The sequence below is a fragment of the Filicampus tigris genome, chromosome 4, assembly GCF_054856515.1.
Source record: "Filicampus tigris isolate MCC_2025a chromosome 4, RoL_Ftig_1.0, whole genome shotgun sequence".
NCBI classification, from domain to species: domain Eukaryota; kingdom Metazoa; phylum Chordata; class Actinopteri; order Syngnathiformes; family Syngnathidae; genus Filicampus; species Filicampus tigris.
Genome location: NC_141220.1, coordinates 28,467,556 through 28,485,632, shown reverse-complemented (window position 1 = coordinate 28,485,632; position 18,077 = coordinate 28,467,556). Strand labels below are relative to the sequence as shown.

Below are 18,077 nucleotides of genomic sequence, written 5' to 3'. Positions count from 1 at the left end.
TTAATAACAGTATTTTTTTTTTCTTTTTTGCTGTGGGTAGCCTCAGTTCCAGTCAGTGACTTTTTATATTAATACATTTTTAAAACTTTTTTTAAATAGAAAAAGTATTGAGTTTTTATGATAAGTGGTATAGTTAAAGAACAGCCAGTTTCAAGATGACTCAGTTTTCTAAAATGTTCAGTTAGAGCGGGATAGGTTTTAAAGTGACAAGTTTGGGCAAAAACAGCCAAATCAGTTTCATCCAGTTCAGCCCAAGACACAAAAAGGTCTCTGCCAGTGACTTGAAGTGCAAGTCAAACGCAATCACATTTAGCTGTGAAACGTCTCAAATTTAGGGCGCTATTGAACTTTTCTCTCTTTTTCTGGTATAGCAGCAACACACTTCTGCCTAAAACGCATATACGGAGGCTGACAAATTAATGAACATAAGTTTGTCAATGGGAGTCTACATAGCAATCAATACAGCAGATTAAAAAAATATCAATTTAGAAAAACTTTTGGTTGAACTTCTAATCGGTAGCAAAGCCAAAGAACAAGTCAAAGTCACTTGTGTTGACTGTTTTTGTTTTATTAGCAGACGAAGAAGGGGAAAAAAATAGAAGCAGATTTAAACTCCTCGAGGCTGTTTGAAGTTCATGCCGATTGTTTGCTGCGTCACCTGAAGGTTGGACAGGCCGCCAAAGTCCTGAAGTCACACACACAAACATCAAAGTTAGACGACAACGCGGGAGATGACAGGAAGTGATGTGCGCCGGCGCCAGGGTCTGACAGGAAGCGACAGTCCAGCAGACACGGGAAAGGCCGGCAGCAGTTTCCTGTTCCTGTACTATCAATGACAAAGGCGACAGCACGCCGACGCCACTTTCGATACAGGAAGTGATGTGGCGCAACGAGATTTGGACTCACCAGCAGCTTGAGCATCTCCTTGGTGTCGGGGTCCACCTCGATCAGCTCCTGATCCAGAGCGGACACCTGCGGGTACACGCCACGACACGTTATCAATACGTCCCCAGGTGCTGCCGAATGGCGGCAAAGCACTACTTTTTTAAATTAGACAAGCAACGGCGTCGAAACGAAGCTCCCGCCCTCGTGCAAGTCACATGACTTGATTCATGTCCGCGAGCGCCAGGGTCTGACAGGAAGCGGTGGTCCAGCAGACACGGGAAAGGCTCGCAACTTCCTCTTCCTGTACTATCAATGACGCCGGCGACAATCACGCCGACGACACTTTCGATACAGGACAACACGCGCGCACATGCGGAACGTCAACATTCGCTTTTGCAATCCAACGAGGCCAAAGCGGCTCAAGCGACTCAGTCAATGTAAAATAACACTTAGCTTAATATGCTAACTGTACTCAAAGAGGGCGTGTCACATCGACCTATTCATATCTGTGGTTATGATGTCATGAGTAGAGGAGCACAGTGGAAAAGTGATTTTTCGAGGTCATCATTTGGGTGTGTTAGTGATTCTGCGGCATGGAGAACATCGGGTAGCTATCGCCCTTGCGCGGCGAATGCCGAGAAAGCCAAGGGCGGCGTCAAAAGGCCCGAAGATGTTAAATATACACGAGTGGTGGTCTACTGACTGAGCAGGGTAGCGGCTAGTGCGGCTATACAACAAAAAAATGTCAGCTTCTTATCAGCCGACTGGACGGTGAACCAGCAGGATGACAGCTTACGACGTGGAGCAATGTCGCGTGACTCTGAAGCGGAGAGGATTGTCCAAAGCACAGATTGAAACTCCAGCAGGGCCAGGCGTTGCCGCCTTTTGCCAACTTGCGGTGGCAGATGCCAAATATTTTGCGGGAACATTGCACCAAATGATGAGTACAATTGCATTGATGAGACTGACTGTGTGCTAACCTCCCCAAATACAAGGCGTTGCAATTGCTCACACTGTTAACCCATGAAGGCCTAAAGCGGCTAACTCAACATCTGCACTATCGAATCGGCCTGAGATTCGCCCAGAAATTCAACACCTACAAAATAATGAATCTCTCAGCTTAGACCTGTGGCTTTCACACATACCCGAGTATTATTATTTACTGTTACAATCAAAGATGTAAAAATTAAGTGTCAGAGCAAGAGCAACACTATTTTAAATTTTGAAAAACCGAGTGGTGATTACCATCCTCTATTCTGTTACAAAGGCGTTGTTATCGTCATTATCTACAAACATATCCTAACCATTTATCACATTCGACTGGTTCCACTGGCACGTTCCATTTTCGCGGCCGTCACTTATTTCAGAGCTCCCGCGATCCAATCAAATATTTACTTGGCAATCCAAGGATGCACAATATCAAACTTTATAGCGCTGGACTGCCGTTATAGAAACCAATGCATATAGACGACGATAAATCGGACTCACCATCAGCTCCGCTTCGTGAGCCTCCCTTATCGTGCGTTCCGTAGCGCGGCGTCTTGTGAGAAGCCACATCGTCGCCCGCCTCCAAGTCAAGCATTTCTCTTTGACGCGCTTTCACGGTCTATCACTCTCGACTGATGAAATATTTACATGCTCTATTCCGACAGCAACTTCAACTTGTATGACGACTCAAGTTGTTGTCCGCACATTTTTGGACATCATCTGATGAGGGAAAGCTTGACCTCGTACAGCCGCCATTCCGCGGCGGACGGCTACACTCCAAGGTCGGTCGCAGGCGCTATTTTGCCCCGTATCACAACATCCTGTTCCGGCACTTCAATCTACGGTAGCTCTTTGACTTGACCTCTGCACCGTGGTTCTGTTCCAAGAGAAACCCCGCCTTTCCCTCCTCTGCTTATGTCAAACATGTAACTGGGAACTGAGAGAACACACGAGACTACCGATCAATTAAGTAAGGCGACGGGCAGACGCCTCGACTGACCTCAGGCACGTAGTTGTCACGTCGCTCGCGTTCCTCCTCCTGCAATTTGATGGAGATTCCTCGCACGGGACCTCTCTGGATGCGCTTCATCAGATGCGTCACGTAGCTAGCACGCAAGCACACGTGTCAGCAACTTGGCTACATTCGGGGTACAGGCACACAAAGTTTTTCTGAACCCCATCCCCCATAAATTCCCCAATATTTTTAAATAACTTTGGATATTTTTGATGTAGAGTGTCCCAATTGACGTTTTCTTGGATTTATATGTCGTTCATGTCATTCCTTCGAGTGGCCCGACACAACGTGACTCCAGGCCAGCAGTAATGTAGACGCATGATCCACAAAACATACTCACGTCACCATTTTATCTTTTCTATATTATGACACTATTTGCAAACTCCAATTTGAGAACCGAAAGCCCACGAAGAGAACCAAGGAGATCACAAGAGGTCAAGATGTGGGAGAGCGCCAGGGTCCAGCAGGAACAATCATCCAATGGACACGGGAAAGGCCATCCGCGTGCTCTTCCTGTACTATCGATGACGCTGGCGACAAGCACGCCGAGGTCACTTTCGATACAGGGCGCCGAGGTCAAAGGATAAACCCACCCTGCAATCTTGTTGCGTAGCTTCTTGCTGGGAATGATGGCGATCTCCTCGCACACCCGCTTGTTAGTGTGGAAGTCATTGCCCAGCCGGGTGTAATACTTCTCGATGATCACGCGGGACGCCTTCTTCACCGTCTTGGTCCTGACGCGCCCCTGAACGCCACATGTCACACACAGAGCTCAGTCCACAAAAATTCCCTTTGTAGGGAAGGAGCGACGGTATTCACAATAATTCATCAACCAATTATAATGCAGTAGTGGCTTGACCACAATTGAATTTGTCATAAGCTGTCTAACATGTCACAGGCGCTAAAGGTGTTTGTCAGCCTGAAAAAGAGGCTACACAAGTTGGAACTTTGATCTCCATCCACAGGTGAGGAAAGTCTTCACTTTATCATAAAGCGGACTTAACGCGTATCCGTTTTAGAGCTAAAACGAGTAAGCTCGACTCGTATCCCAGCATGCAAAGCGTTAGCATTAGCAGCTAACTTAGCCTTGGCTAAGATAATCAGGTTGGGTAACTGTAGCTTAAGGTTGAAAAGGCGAACATGCAAACCGAAGGAGAAGCGCATGTTGTTCATTCAAGTTTACTTGAAAATGGGATTAAAAAATGACACAAATCGGCGCTTCATTCGCGTCACTCCGCCTCCCGTAATAGCAGCGAGCGTCCTTCCGCAAGTATGTCGCAAATTTAACACCATCCACTGCAAATAAGACAAAAACTGAATCGGAAAAAGTCCATGAGCGACACTGATGGTTAAACCACGGTGCTTTGACTAGGTTTGATGGCTGGATTACTTAGGATAGTTTCGCAAGGTACTTGGAAAACACCCACCATGTTGGCTCGGCCTGGTAGAAGAGGACGCGTCACTTCCGGTAGGAGTTATAGCTGCAAACGGAAGTTGGGTCAAGGGGTGAGCTGCTGATGCCGCGCCACCTTCGGGTAGGAGGCCACAATGACAATTTCTAGTAGTACTGTAATTAGATAAAACAAACAAACAAAAAAAACACTGTAAGGTAAATGTGACGTCATGGTAAAAATAAAGTACCCACAAACAACGAACACTAAAGAATAGAAGAATAGTACAAATATACAGTCAGTGCATGTATAGTACATGTAGTGAGTAGTGGGGAGTCTTGCGCAGCAGCAGGCAGGCGGCTTACCGGAAATGAGGAAAAAAAAAAAAACTGGCGCTGTCACGTGACTGCCAACATGGCTGCCACACTGTCAGGGGAACATTTCGACAATTTGCAGCTTCTTCTCAAGGTTTTTTTTTTTTTTTTTAATCAGTGACTAATTAGTAAACTGTTTTGTTCGCGTGATTAGCCTGCTAGCAACGATTAACTTCGATCCTAAAACAGGACCAGTAAAACTGTGATGAAGCTGCTGTTACTTTTCCAGTGTTTGTTTGGATAAAACCAAAATGGAGTTCAATCGATTACCGAGCTACGGCGAATTTATTTATCGGTTTATCGGTTTCTAGTAATATTTTAAAGAAATAACAATAATGTTACTTATTGTAATTATATGTTGCGAGAAGCCTGTCATGTTGTGATTGCTAAACATGATTATTAAAGCTGTCATATGCATTGTCACTTCATAATAAAATATTAGTGACAAAATGAAATACTTAAGAGCGGGTGACAAATACATTCGCCTCGCAGTTCTGCGGTGGGTGCGAATCTGTGCTCTGGCCTTCTTGTGTGGAGCTTGCATTTTCTTAGATTCGTTTCAAAACGATAGTAACTTTTTTTGTTACTTTTTTAAAAACGATAGCAACTTTTGACATGTGTGTGTGTTAAATCATTTTTTAAAAAAGGATGTATACTTTTATTTGGCGTTGTCTGGGTCTGCTGTATGCAGCCAGGTTGGCATTGCAAATAGGACTCTATTCTCAATAGCCTTACCTGGAAGAAGAAAGGCTGAGATTAAAATTGCGTGTGTTTGTGTGCTTTCAGGCTCCATCCAAAGAGTTTGTGAAGGACATGTGCGTGCAGAGTCATGCAGGGCCAAGTCTTCGTTTGACTCAGAATGCTGCCACTGCGCTCGCCATCCCTGAAGCTCAGGCTGCACAGGTACCTTGAAAAGAAAATGCTCATTCACTGCCAGCAGACTCACAGAATATTGTTTTTTTTGACCATACACATGTCAAACCTACCAAAACAAAAAGTACACTCACTTCTTTAACCAGGGACATTTTTTTTTCAATTCAGGGTTTTTTGTTTGTTTGTAGTAATCAGCCATAGCACAATGGTTGGTTTTGGCAAAAACACTGGCTTTTGCGCAAAGAATAGCTTTTTGTGAACAGACACAAGCTTTTAATGCTCTTGTTTTTCTGCTTGTTTGACACTTTAAAACAAAAACCAGACCGAGCGCCATCTCCAGGGATCTCTTAGTTGTCACTTACGTTGAACGTGCCGTTCCGTTTTGTCCATTTGGAGTTTGCGGCGCACCACTAACAAGACGTTTTGCGCTCGCGCGTTTCAGCTGGCCCGCGCGCTGCACACTTTGTCGGCACACGTCGTCTTCCACAACCTGAGCTCGGCCGAGCAGATCGTCCGACTTTTCCCCGAGAGCTTCCATTCCAGCTTGAAGAACCTGCTCGCCAAGATCCTGCTGGACAACAGGTCGGCTCCTCTGGCCGCGCCCACGCACCACCTAACCCACTGGCCGCGCCCACCCTTGGCCATCTCTTCTAGTTCACCTTTGGTCAGCACGGTGATGAAGTCATACTTGTGCTTGTGGTGTGTTTCAGGGAGCCGTGGAAAGCGGATGCTGTCGGGAGTCAGAGTGAGTGAATAAAACCACCACTTGTTTGCAGTATTTTGGGGGTCCAATATCCTGCTTATTTGTGTTTTTTTGGGGGGGGGAGTGGGGGGCCGGACGGTTTAAAAAAAAAAAAATTATTATGAGTGTCAATTATTTGTGGATTTTCGCTATTCACGGTCAGGTTCAGGTTCAGTCGCTACTGGCTCACATCCAAAGTTTAGGAGACAAAGTTAAAAATGTAAGAAAAATGTTACACAATTCTTTTAAATTGAAAATAAGAATGTAAGAAAGTAGAATGGTACAAGATCGTTTGATTTATTTTTTATTCTAAATTTGTATTTCCTTTTTTTTAAAACATTTTATTCAAATTATAAAATGAATGTAAATTTGCCTCAAATTAAAAAAAAACAAAACAAAACAGAATGTTGCAAGATCCTACTTCACTTTTTCATTTGAGATTTTTCGAAAGTTGAACGCTGCAAAATGTTGGCAATTTCTTTAAAAATAAAAGGCAAAAGTTGTATACCGCTTCACCACTGATACTAATTTCATGAGGCCATCTATGGAGTTTTGCTTTGTTAGCATTTTGTGTGTGTGTGTGTGTGTGTGCACGCGTAGCTTCGCTGCCCCAGCTAAAGGCCGTGGACTGGCGGGTGGACCTGGTGAGCAGCTCGGACACGCTTAATCGGATGTGCGTGCCCACGTGTCTGGTCCACCTCAAGGTTTGTTCGCACGCGCGTGCGCTGCGCACACACACGCGCACACCTAAGTACTGTGTGTGTGATTGACAGACGGAGGATGTTGGAGGTGAGGATTCCGTTTCTGTGGCGACCGTGGAGCTGAGCAGGGAGAGTCTGGACACCATGTTGGACGGACTGGGCCGCATCCGGGACCAACTGTCGGTGGTCGCTGGGAAATGACGACGTCATCCACACGCATTTATAAGGCTCATTTTAGAATGTCGCCACTGAAACATGACCGCTATTTTTTTCTTTTGGCATTTTTTATAAAATATCTGGCCGCTTGTTGCTTGTCAAGCTCCACCCTAACTGCCCCACCCGACACGCACACACACACACTGTAGAAATGAATCAGGGTTCTGTATTAAATGTAAAAAGAATTCATCCAATTCGTGTTGAAATAATACTTTTGTTTTGTTGTGTGTCATATGAATAAAAGACATTCGTAAGGCAGCTAATCCGCTCCGTGTTTGATTGAAAATGTATACAATCAATTACAAATTGGTTTCTTGTTGCGCGTCTCCCATTTTGGAGCATTGGGGATGACCTCTCAATCGCTCGGTGACTGTCAACCAACACGGGGTCCAAAAGAATTCTACAACTGTTGAGATTTATCACGGTGGAAAATCAAATCAAGTCCATTTTCATCGAGGGGCAGGTGCTCTTTCACACTTTTAGCAGGGACAACATTTTCCTTGATTTTACACACTCTGGTAAATCTCAAATCCAAAACTCGAAAAAAACATTCGCATACACAAACTGTAGTGGACAATTAATGAAGTATGATATTTTGAAACGTTTTCATTTTTGTATATGTTAGGAACAGTCATCCAATTTCAGGGTGACGGAAGGACATTTAGGCTACTTTGATTTCCAAAATTAATCGGAAACGGTTTGTAAGGATAAAGTCAATTGAAGTCTAACCTTCATGTCCTGAGGCCAAAGGACATTCTGGAAGTGTCCAGAAGTTCCTTCATTATTGTCCATCTTTATCCTGGCAACATCCAGAATTGTCAGGAGATTCCACCTCAAAGAAATTCACTTCAAAAACATAACGTTGTGCCTAGAAATTGAACTTCGTAAAACAGAGAGAATGATGCCATTAAGAGAATACAAATGAAATGAGGAAAGTGGTGGAAAATAAAACAGACAAGAAGAAAGAATAATAAAGAATGTGGTTTGGGAACGCAGGGCTGGACAGCACATTAAGATAGGCGAGCACAAAAACAGCTCAACGTGGCTTATTAGGATGTTTGGAAAGGCTGAAATAAAACGTTGGATCGAGAAGCTTCCGAGAATCAAAAGCCAACCGAGAAAAGCAAGAATATAAAAAAAAAGCAGAGATATGGTTGTTGCTCGTCAATCCGGATTGTGGAAATGTAGCTGACTTTTTTTCTGTTCACTGCTTTTCATTTGGATCCAATTCTAATTGCGTGTCCTGAGGTTTTCGCTCCACGTCCGTTTCCTCACAGCGCGCTTACGACGGCGGCGCGTGTGCTTTTGTTTGTTGACGGACCGCCACACCCGACTGGTGATTTTGTCTGGCACGCTTCAACACATGCGTGGGCACGTTCAAAGAAGAACGACGAAATGAAAAGCGTCCAGCGTCACGTCACGCCCCTCCTTAGATAATCAAACTTGATTATTTGCTTACCTGCCAAAAATAAACACCTGTCATTAAATACAAGCTGTGACAATCCAGCACAACACTCATGATAATAATCAGAGTAATTGTGTAAAATGAGTGGCAAAGTGTCATAGTGTCTACAATAAACACTAATAACAACGCTACAAATGCAAACTCAGCATTTAACTAAAAGCTCACTGCTTCTTAAAACGTATTCTAATTTTGGAGTCGTTAAGTTGAAGAAATAAACTACCCCCCCATAAAAAAACGATTTAAATACTGGAAAATCTCATATTGGGAATGGTGTCGAGCCCCGGAAAAACAAAATAAAAATCAATCAATTCTGGCAATTTTTTCCCCCAATTTTTATTGATTAGTGGGTGGGATGGACCGGCTGGAGCACTGTGAGGCCGTCCAAGTCCAGTCGCACAGTGTGGACGCCAAAGTCTCCCAGACCCTAAAAGAATACGCCAGACGGTGACCACGGCAACAATCCCACTCCCCGACGGCGACCTTCCGATACTTACCGGCGTGCTGGCGAGGAGGCGGACGACGTCGTCCTTCTGGTCGGGCTGGCGGGTGAGCAGGCAAAGGAAGCCGCCGCCCCCGGCGCCCGCCAGGCTCTGACCCAGGACCAGCGGGCTCAGCGCCTCCATCATCACGCGCACCGACGCCGGCTCGCAGCCCGGCGCCATGCGCTTCTTGTGCTGCCACGAACGATCCAGACAGCGGCCCAACGACGACAAACAACCTGGTGGCGGGCCACAAACAGGCACAAAGACACAGTTGTAGAATAGGAGCGTAAACAAGCGCAGCGTTGATGCGTCTCACCGTCAAGACAGGCTCGGGCGCAGTCCTCGCCGTTGGTCACCAGCTCGTGAGCGTTGTGAACCATCGCAGGGAGACGAGCGTACCAGCTGCGCACCACGTCCTGCGCACACCCGAGCGTGGCTGGCTCACAAAATGTTCCGGCGTGCGTGCGTGCGTGCGCCCGCGCGCGTTTGCGTCACCTGGAGCAGGTTGCGAGCCAGCCTGGTCTTGCCGGTGTAGACCAGCAGGAGGCGCCGCTCCAGAGCCTCCACAAAGCCGTCGGGCGCTCGCAGGCGTTCCACGTGCACCTGCAGCGGCAGACGCGCTTGGGAGCGGCCCACCTTCAGACCGCCCTCCAGACCTCCCACCTGGTCCTGCCAGCCCCCACCTGACGAGAGGAGGGGAGACGCTGTAGGATGAGATGGAACGCCATGCGGCTTGACAAGGCTTGCGCCAACCCGTGGTGAGGACTTGTTCCAGGTGCAGGACGGCGTGGACGAGCGCGTCCCTGCTGTAGGATCGCCCCGTGGCGCCGTAGACCGCCGCCAGCAGCGCCCCCGCCAGGATGCTGCTGGTACCTGCGTGTCGAGACAAGGCGGCGCCGTCAACGGACGGCTCGCCGGCGGCTCTCTCGCAAAGCGGCTCTCTCGCAAAGCGGCTCTCACCGAGTCCCGAGCCGGTGGGCAGCGCCGACCAGCCGTGAAGCTCCAGACCGCCGCCCCAGCGAGCCGTCAGCTGGCGCCCCAAAGGATGCTGGGAGGACGGCGACGCCACACCGGCGCACACGCACGCCGCCTTCAGCAGAGCGCCTGAGACACACACGCCGTCACCATGACTACATACAAAGTAATTTAGATGCCTGGTTGCTATTTTAACAAGCCAACTTCACACACACACACACACACACACACACACACACACACACACACACCTGGTCACCATGGCAACAAGCGAACATCGCGCGCATGCAAGCTCATCTGGTCACCGTGGCAACAAGGAGACGGCAGACGCTCAGAACAGGAAGTGAGTCGGTACCGGGTGCGTTGGGCTGGCAGAAGTCCTTGAGGTGGTCCAGGGTCTCACACACCGTCTCCGTGGCGATGTCGGAGTCCCGCCCCCCGCTGTGGCTGACCAATAGGAGGACGGGCCGTTGGAGTCGCCGCGCTCTGGCGCCGATAGGCCGCCGCCCGTCGATCTTCACCGCCACGTTGGTCACGCAGCCACCGCGTTCGAAGGCCAAGGGCGGCGTGTCGCTCCAGCCGCCTGCATTGATAGCATTCTTCATTTTTTAAATGACTTTTACTGATTATTTATTTGTATTGATTGTTTGTGAAATTCTGGTGTGAACAGGTAATCACCAGCAAGGTCAATTCTGGCGGGACATTCCACTTCATGCCACTGCCCGAGAGGTGGGAGTTCCCCCTGCCCAATGGCCACGAACTTCTGCGATGACATCACAGCCCGGCGTAGCAGCACCTGGGCGGCACCTTCATAGTGCCGCGCCGCCCGCACCAGCAGGTCCGGCCTGTGGGGGCCGAGGAACTTGAACACAACACTTACGAATACACTGGACCTCCATTTAAAAACACATTTCAAGCATATTGAAACGCATTTTTAGAGAAACGATATTTTCCATAATCACAAATATTAGTCAAACATCCAAATGTTCGACCGAACCAAGTTTGATAGCTCGATGCTAACACATAATGCAAAACGTCATAGATGGGCAGACAGAAATGAGCATGGACGTAGTTCTAAACTTTCAAAAAACTGCTACTTTTACACAAGCGGAGCAGCAACACATGCATACCGAACAACAACAACAACAACAACAACAACACACAGGTATAAAGTACATTCCCACCTGCTCAGCCAATCAGATCGCTGCGCCGCCAGGGCCTCGACTCCGCCCTTCATATCTCCCTTTTCCAACAGGAAGTAAGCGGCGCTCCAGTTCTCGTTGGCAGCCGGCCCGCTCCTCAGCCCTCCGCCGCCCTCCGCCTCGGCCCAGCACGTCAACACATCCGCGATGCACGACAGGCAGCGGGCCGACACGCCCAGCTGGGCTCCTGGCTCCGCCCCCCCTTTGTCATGCAAAACATTTGCACAAAAACTGCTGGAGCAAGAGATGGCTCATATAGAGTCAGAAACAAATAAAAGATCGGTGATGGCACAATTTTCGGTTTGAATTTTATTTTACAATCACAGATGTTCTTTTATCGGGATTGCAAAATCATTTGGGTTGGAAGTACAGTAATCCCTGCTGCTTAAAGCGGAAGTCAACGCAAACATGTTTTTTTCAAGAATATATTTTATGCAAGCCCACTAGTTGAAACAGGGCATTCTGATAAATTTGTGGAATAAGTGTTAATCCACTCGTTTTTAGCCATCTCTGGGTGCGGCCATTTTGTCTTCTGTCGACTGAAAATGACATCACAACTGCTCACGACGACCAATCGCGGCTCAGGTTCAGAGATCAGGTCAGCCGTGATTGGTCGTTGTGAGCAGTTGTGATGTCATCTTCAGTCGACAGAAGACAAAATGGCCACCCCCAGAGATGGCTGAAAACGAGTGCATTTTGCTACTTAACTTATATTCCACAAACGCAAAATTAATCTCAATGCCGTGTTTCAACTAGTGGGCCTGCTGGGAACATATTCTTGAAAAAAAAATGTGTTTGGGTTGATTTCCCTTTAAAAGGAACTCACGGGCAAAAACGTGTTTTGGAACACAACTACAATCGTGTCAGGTCAGAACGAGTCCTTCTCTACTGTGGTTTGACATTAGTTCCATCTATTTTCCTTCCACAATATACAGTGGGCAAGGAAAGTATTCAGACCCCTTGAAATGAGAACTTTCTTGAAATGAGATTCTCTGGTCCGATGAGACCAAGGTTGAACTTTTTGCTGTTCATTCTAAGCGCCCGGGGATGTGTGGCGAAAAGCAGGCACTGCTCAACACCTGCCCAATAAAATCCCTACAGTGAAACGTGCTGGTGGGAGGGCGCATCATGTCGCGGGGGTGTTTTTCACCTGCAGGGACAGGACGGTCGGCTGCAATTGAAGGAAAGATGAAAGCGGGCGACTACAGAGAGATGCTGGAAGGAAAACCTCTTCCGGAGTGCTCAGGGGAAATAAAATGAACTTTTTGGATTTGGGCAGAGGAAAACATTTCAAGGGGTCTGAATACTTTGGGTAAGCCACTGTATAGGGTGAGGACCAAAATGCATGGCGAGGCTGCATTCAGCCATTTTGGTCCTCACCTTTGGAATAGCCTGCCAGAGGATGTCAGGTCTGCAGAGACTGTTGATATTTTTAAGAGGAAGCTCAAGACACACCTTTTAAGTTTGGCTTTCAACAACTTTTAAATAATTTATCTTTTCTTTTGATTGAAGATAATTCTATGTTTTGCTTTGAATGTTTTAAAGCACTTTGAGTTGCATTTTTATGTATGAAAAGTGCTATATAAATAAAATGTGATTGATTGATTGATAGTCCCCCCATTTGGGGTCAGTGACCCTCCAACCCAACTGATGTTTCCCCAAATAATTTGATGACAATATGGGACATTGTGGGTTCCAATGAGGGACGCAAGGGGACAGGATGACTATCTGCAAGATGAATCTAGTACCAACCGTGGACATCGCCATCACCAAGTGGGTCTTTGCTGTGTGGCTCCTCCCCCTGCTCAGCTCCACTTCCTGCTGCGACTGACAGTCGACACTTTTCCATCAATAACTTTCCATCAAAAACAAAAGCACAGACTGTCGACTCACTGGTGTCCAGCATGTGGAGCAGCGCCCCCTGCTGCCCGCCCGCCACGGCGGCCCTGAAGCCGGGCAGCAGGCAGACGTCACTTTGGCGTATTAGGGCGTCTCTGGCCCGCTTCCTGCCCGCCAGGTGCAGCAAAGTCTCCCTCCAGCGGAGCTCCGCCTCCTGGTGTGTGAGCGCCAAGACCTCCTTCAGGGAAAGTCGCCAGGCCTCCCGCCAACGCCGCACACAGCCGGCTCCGCCCAGCAGCCAGGCCACGCCCCCCGCCAGCCCCACGCCGCCCAATCTGGGGTGCAGGGCCGGGAAGAGACGCGCCTGCAGCAGGGAGCGCCGTTCTCCCGCCGCCCACAGGTCCTCTGGCCTGACACACAATGACATCACTTCCCGGACCGCACCCGGGAGCGAGAAGGTCTGAGAGGGAGGTCCTACTGTATGCTGGTCCTGCTGAAGAGGACGTGCCAGGGGATGTTGATGAAGGACGCGCCTTCGGCATCGCAGCGCAGCTGAGGACAGAGACGGTAAGATATCATCGCTGTCCTGTGAAAAACACTCATGTCCATTTTTTTTATTTTTACGTGAATGGTGTTTCCGCGTTACAGAAAATGCACTAACGTGAAATGTAGTGCAGTGGGACGATGGGGGACATGTGACAAATTGAGACGTGACAAGACACTGTGGGCATGTGAAGCCCTTTGAGATTGTCTCTGTGATTAAGGGCTTTGTAAATACATTTGACTTGACTTAAAGCGGAAGTCAACCCAAACATATTTTGTTCAAGAATAGGTTCCCAGCAGGCCCACTAGTTGAAACAGGGCATTCTGATTCATTTTGCGTTTGTGGAATACAAGTTAAGAAGCAAAATGCACTCGTTTTTAGCCATCTCTGGGGGCGGCCATTTTGTCTTCTGTCGACTGAAAATGACATCACAACTGCTTACAACAACCAATCACGGCTGACCTGTTTTCTGAATCTGAGCCGTGATTGGTCGTTGCGAGCAGTTGTGATGTCATTGTCCCTCCACAGAAGACAAAATGGCCGCCCCCAGAGATGGCTAAAAACGAGTGGATTAAATCTTATTCCACAAACGCAATATTCATCAGAATGCCGTGTTTCAACAAGTGGGCTGGCGTAGAACATATCCTTGAAAAAAAAAAAATGTTTGCGTTGGCTTCCTACTTAAGGGAGAAACAGAATTGGGCATGGTGGGACATGATGAAACCCGATGGGTTGCACCAGACATAAAAGGGACGTAAAGGGACACGACGGGCCACAAGGTGACAGCTCAGAGTCCGGTCGCGTACCTCCAAGTCGTCCAGTCCTCCCATCACAGTGTAGACGTTCAGCTTCAGGTCGCCCAGCTTGATACGATGTCCCTGAATGATGATGTCATCATCCAACGCCAGTCGCCCGATGTCGGGGGACGTGGACGTCTCCAGGCCTGACAGTAAACAACCGGAAGGCACACACAGGGGACCCTGTTGGGACGGTGCAATACATGCGTCAGCATACAGGTGGCGATGTCCGTTGCTCGCTAGCCGCTGACGGTACACTGACAGTACACTAGTCAACTACAGCGTCAGGTGAGTGAGTTGGCCGGTTTTCGGGGAGCGCTGTTGGAATGTGCGCAGGTCCTCCCCGAAAATCAGTGCTCACCAGATGATCATCCCATGATGCTTTGCGTGTCGCCGTTTGTCAGCTAAAGTTCGATTTTGGCCACCAGACAAATTCATGAGTTGAGGCACCAAAAGAAATACAGATGGATGGATTGAAAGTCAATGAATGTATCCCATTCAAATGCTAACGGGATAATATTCTCAGAGTCTCCTCCATCCGTGCACGCCACCATTTTCAGTGAAGGCACCATGTAGGTCCACTACTTCAAAATCCCTGTTGTGATTCAGGAGGAGGGATGGCGTGAACGTTTGCAAAACGCAGTCAGTGAGCGCCTGACCTGTAGGTGGCAGTGTTGCACCACGGCCCCGGTCGCCACGGTGACCTGTCCCTCCAGAACGCTGTTGATGACTCGCCCCCCTTCGCTGACACCGCTGGACACCTGTAGGGGGCGAAACCACCAGCTGGCTTTAGACCCTCCGAGGACGTGGCGGAAGACACACTTGAAGACGTCACCTGGATGTGGGAAAGGGCGTGTCCCCGGGTGGGGTCCCGGGTCAGACGGAGGACATGCTGCTTCCCGGACAGAGTCATGTAGTCATAGCGACCGCCCGGCACGTATGCTGCGGACGGGAAGGAAGGGGACGCGTGAAGGACGGAACGAGTCCACGATGCGGCAGCGGGGACGCACCCAGGCTGAGTGGGGTTCCTCTCAGGATCCGCCACAGCTCTTTCCTGCCGCGCTGCAGCATCGCCCCCTCAGGGCCGGGCGCGGGAGCGCGGCCCACAAACTCATCCTCCGTCTGATCCGAGCACAAGCACTTGAGCACGTCCAGGAACAGAGACAGCTACATAAACGGACGGACGGACACGCACACACACGCACACACCGTTTCATTTAGACAAAATAGAGCTTTGCTGCCATTTTGTTTGATTATAGTGTCAAGAAACTGTGTTGAAGGGAGTTGAGAAATGTAATGGAAACTCTAAGCAAATAGAAGCCTTCTTATTGGGGGTGGGGCATTGCTGATTTTTGCTATTGCCGGAAGGGCTCGGTCCCCCGCCCCCACCAAGAGTGTTGGGTTCCCTGTAGAAGCCATGAGGACCAACCTGGAGGGGTGGCGCTCCAGAGTCCAGGCCCAGATAAGTGCAGCCGTCCAGAGGAGGCGTCACGTGCATCTGCAGAAGTTTCTCAGCCACCGGGCGGCTGAAGAACACTGGACCTGACACCTACGGTGCGTGCGCGACAAGATGAATGAGCCGATGTACACACCTCACATCACACCAATGTTTGCGTGTGTGCGTCACCAGAGGCACTTTCCCATCATGCATCAGCGCTTGCTGGATGTGCGCTTGGCTTCCCTTGTAGATGATGTCCCTCACGTGACCCTGGAAAAACAAACACACAGACATTCTCAGACCTAATGTCAATCAGGCACAATTGCCAATCATTCCCCCCAAAAAGTAAATCAAGTTCCATTTCACCTTTTGGTCACTCAAGTAGACGCCATGACTGACAGCGTACGGCACGTCACCAGGGAGCGCCAGAGCACGAACGCCTGAAAAGCTGTCCCACGACAAGACTAACACACATGCACACGCATGACGTTGAGAAGTATTGCTGATGCGTAAGCCGACATTGAGACGTGTCGTCCGTGTTTTGCGGACCAAAGTTTGTGGGGATGCTGAACGTCATGTCCGTGCTGCACACCCAAACGCCAGGAGGAGATCCCGGACAAACCTGAGAGGATAACAACAGGAATACACAATGTGACGCACGCACGCACGCACGCACACACGCGGGACACGGACACACGCACACGCACACGGACACGGACACGGACGGACCTGTTGAGTGAGGCGGCGGAGGAGCACGTCCAGGCAGCAGACGGGGGCCTGAACCCCGAGGGCGGGATCCTCCACCGGCAGCCACGAGAACGCTCGGCTACACGAACTCCACGGGAAGTCGCGACCCTGCGCCCGAACCATCACCACGGTCAACAAACGCGCATCGGCCCCGCGGCTACGAGCGTCTGTGCTCAAACGCCATGCCTACACCCGCCTAAGCTCATTTGCATCCTATATTCATTTCATGTACATTTCGAAAGCATGAAGCTTTGTTGTTTCAATAAGCATCACATTGTTTGACGTTGAAGTCAGGAACTTAAAACGCGGAACAATGGTCAAACTGACCGTGTGGAGAACGAGGATGTGAGCATCATCCAAAACGTCGGCCGTCACCACCTGAAGGAGCACAACAGCAAGAGGATGTAGTAGTAGTTCTCGCGTGATCACTGACGCAGCAGTGTGTGTGAGAGGTTTTTTTTTATGTGCGTCTTCTCTTCCCGTGAGTGTGCATGCACGCATGTAATTCTGTGTATGGGTGTCTGAGTGTTTGTCCATGTATTTTGTGTGTGCGTCCCTGTGTTTTTCTACACGGGTGTTTGTCTGTGTGAGTGTGTGCGCGTGCTCACAGTGTGTCCCGCTCGGCTGCTCAGGTGTTCCGCCGCCACAAGAAGTGCGTTGAGCGTGGCCCCCCCGCTGCCCAGCGGTTCCTGGCGGTCCTGCACCGTCAGTAGCAGCGTACTCGCGCACACGCAACCGCTGCGCTGACGCAACTCCAACTCTGAAAACAAATACGCACACTTGTCACACATTGAAACAACTACATCAACGGGACGAACATTGGACTGGTCTAAAGTCGATATCAGGTCACGTACGGACAAACATTTACTTTGTTCTCACACGTGAAACTCTTTTCCAATTGTTTTCTGAAAGACTGCGAGTAGCGGCGCCGACAGGCGGCCGGGTGTACTGCACCTCTGTGGAAGGCGTAGACGCTGTCTTTGTGCTGGCAGGTGAGGACCACCACCGTCCAGCTGAAGGTGGACATCTTTACCCTTTTCGGGTCCCGCTATAGAAACGACAAGTTACGGATCCATGATTTGTCTCTTGGTCACAGCTCAACTGTTTGAAAGAGAGCTAGATAGCTAGCCTAGCAAGGACAAAGTTGCCAACAGACCAATTAAACTAACAAACTGTAAAAAAACGTGACTTGTGATTTATTTCCTTTAGGACCTATTCATCATATTTAGCCGCCGGTTACCTCAGGGGGGGTACGAAGTGACGATAAAGGAAGTGGTTTCGTTATGTTGTCATTTTGGAAAGCTTTGCTGGTGGTTATTTGGACTACTTGATCTTCCGTAGCGATATAAGTGTCATTTATTCTGTTTTCAGCACGTCTCCACCGGGCGGTGACTAACAGAAAAA

The 18,077-nt window shown here is 49.0% G+C and overlaps 3 protein-coding genes and 3 non-coding genes across 7 annotated transcripts; 1 reads left to right on the top strand and 5 right to left on the bottom strand.

The window, feature by feature from the left end:
* Window positions 1–547: 547 nt before the first annotated feature.
* On the bottom strand, window positions 548–4,454 carry LOC147149294 (small ribosomal subunit protein eS17). The gene is made up of 5 exons (XM_086028020.1): window positions 4,315–4,454; window positions 3,481–3,632; window positions 2,873–2,978; window positions 907–972; window positions 548–685 (listed from the first exon to the last, which is right to left on the bottom strand). The coding sequence occupies exons 1-5, from the start codon at window positions 4,315–4,317 to the stop codon at window positions 608–610; spliced, it is 405 nt and encodes a 134-aa protein (XP_085884146.1). The 5' UTR covers window positions 4,318–4,454; the 3' UTR covers window positions 548–607.
* LOC147149297 (small nucleolar RNA SNORA71) lies at window positions 746–875 on the bottom strand. The gene has a single exon (XR_015086696.1). It is a non-coding gene; the product is annotated as a small nucleolar RNA SNORA71 (small nucleolar RNA).
* LOC147149296 (small nucleolar RNA SNORA71) lies at window positions 1,114–1,241 on the bottom strand. Its single transcript, XR_015086678.1, has one exon. It is a non-coding gene; the product is annotated as a small nucleolar RNA SNORA71 (small nucleolar RNA).
* LOC147149295 (small nucleolar RNA SNORA71) lies at window positions 3,329–3,455 on the bottom strand. Its single transcript, XR_015086688.1, has one exon. It is a non-coding gene; the product is annotated as a small nucleolar RNA SNORA71 (small nucleolar RNA).
* On the bottom strand, window positions 4,314–17,999 carry fcsk (fucose kinase). Of its 2 annotated transcripts, XM_086028017.1 has the most exons (26): window positions 17,914–17,970; window positions 17,628–17,721; window positions 17,282–17,433; window positions 17,001–17,051; window positions 16,656–16,781; window positions 16,476–16,548; window positions 16,293–16,390; window positions 16,116–16,196; window positions 15,918–16,037; window positions 15,499–15,655; window positions 15,324–15,430; window positions 15,148–15,249; window positions 14,498–14,671; window positions 13,626–13,699; window positions 13,202–13,557; window positions 13,061–13,135; window positions 11,291–11,510; window positions 10,785–10,951; window positions 10,462–10,689; window positions 10,092–10,235; window positions 9,885–10,004; window positions 9,627–9,814; window positions 9,448–9,547; window positions 9,144–9,367; window positions 4,644–9,073; window positions 4,314–4,454 (listed from the first exon to the last, which is right to left on the bottom strand). In XM_086028017.1, the coding sequence occupies exons 2-25, from the start codon at window positions 17,698–17,700 to the stop codon at window positions 8,990–8,992; spliced, it is 3,294 nt and encodes a 1,097-aa protein (XP_085884143.1). In that variant the 5' UTR covers window positions 17,701–17,721; window positions 17,914–17,970; the 3' UTR covers window positions 4,314–4,454; window positions 4,644–8,989. The 2 variants fall into 2 exon arrangements, with proteins under 2 accessions (XP_085884143.1, XP_085884142.1); XM_086028016.1 differs by having other exon boundaries at window positions 17,628–17,999.
* On the top strand, window positions 4,605–7,373 carry commd9 (COMM domain containing 9). The gene is made up of 6 exons (XM_086028019.1): window positions 4,605–4,746; window positions 5,439–5,555; window positions 5,968–6,107; window positions 6,236–6,270; window positions 6,868–6,971; window positions 7,041–7,373. The coding sequence occupies exons 1-6, from the start codon at window positions 4,693–4,695 to the stop codon at window positions 7,167–7,169; spliced, it is 579 nt and encodes a 192-aa protein (XP_085884145.1). The 5' UTR covers window positions 4,605–4,692; the 3' UTR covers window positions 7,170–7,373.
* Window positions 18,000–18,077: the final 78 nt, after the last annotated feature.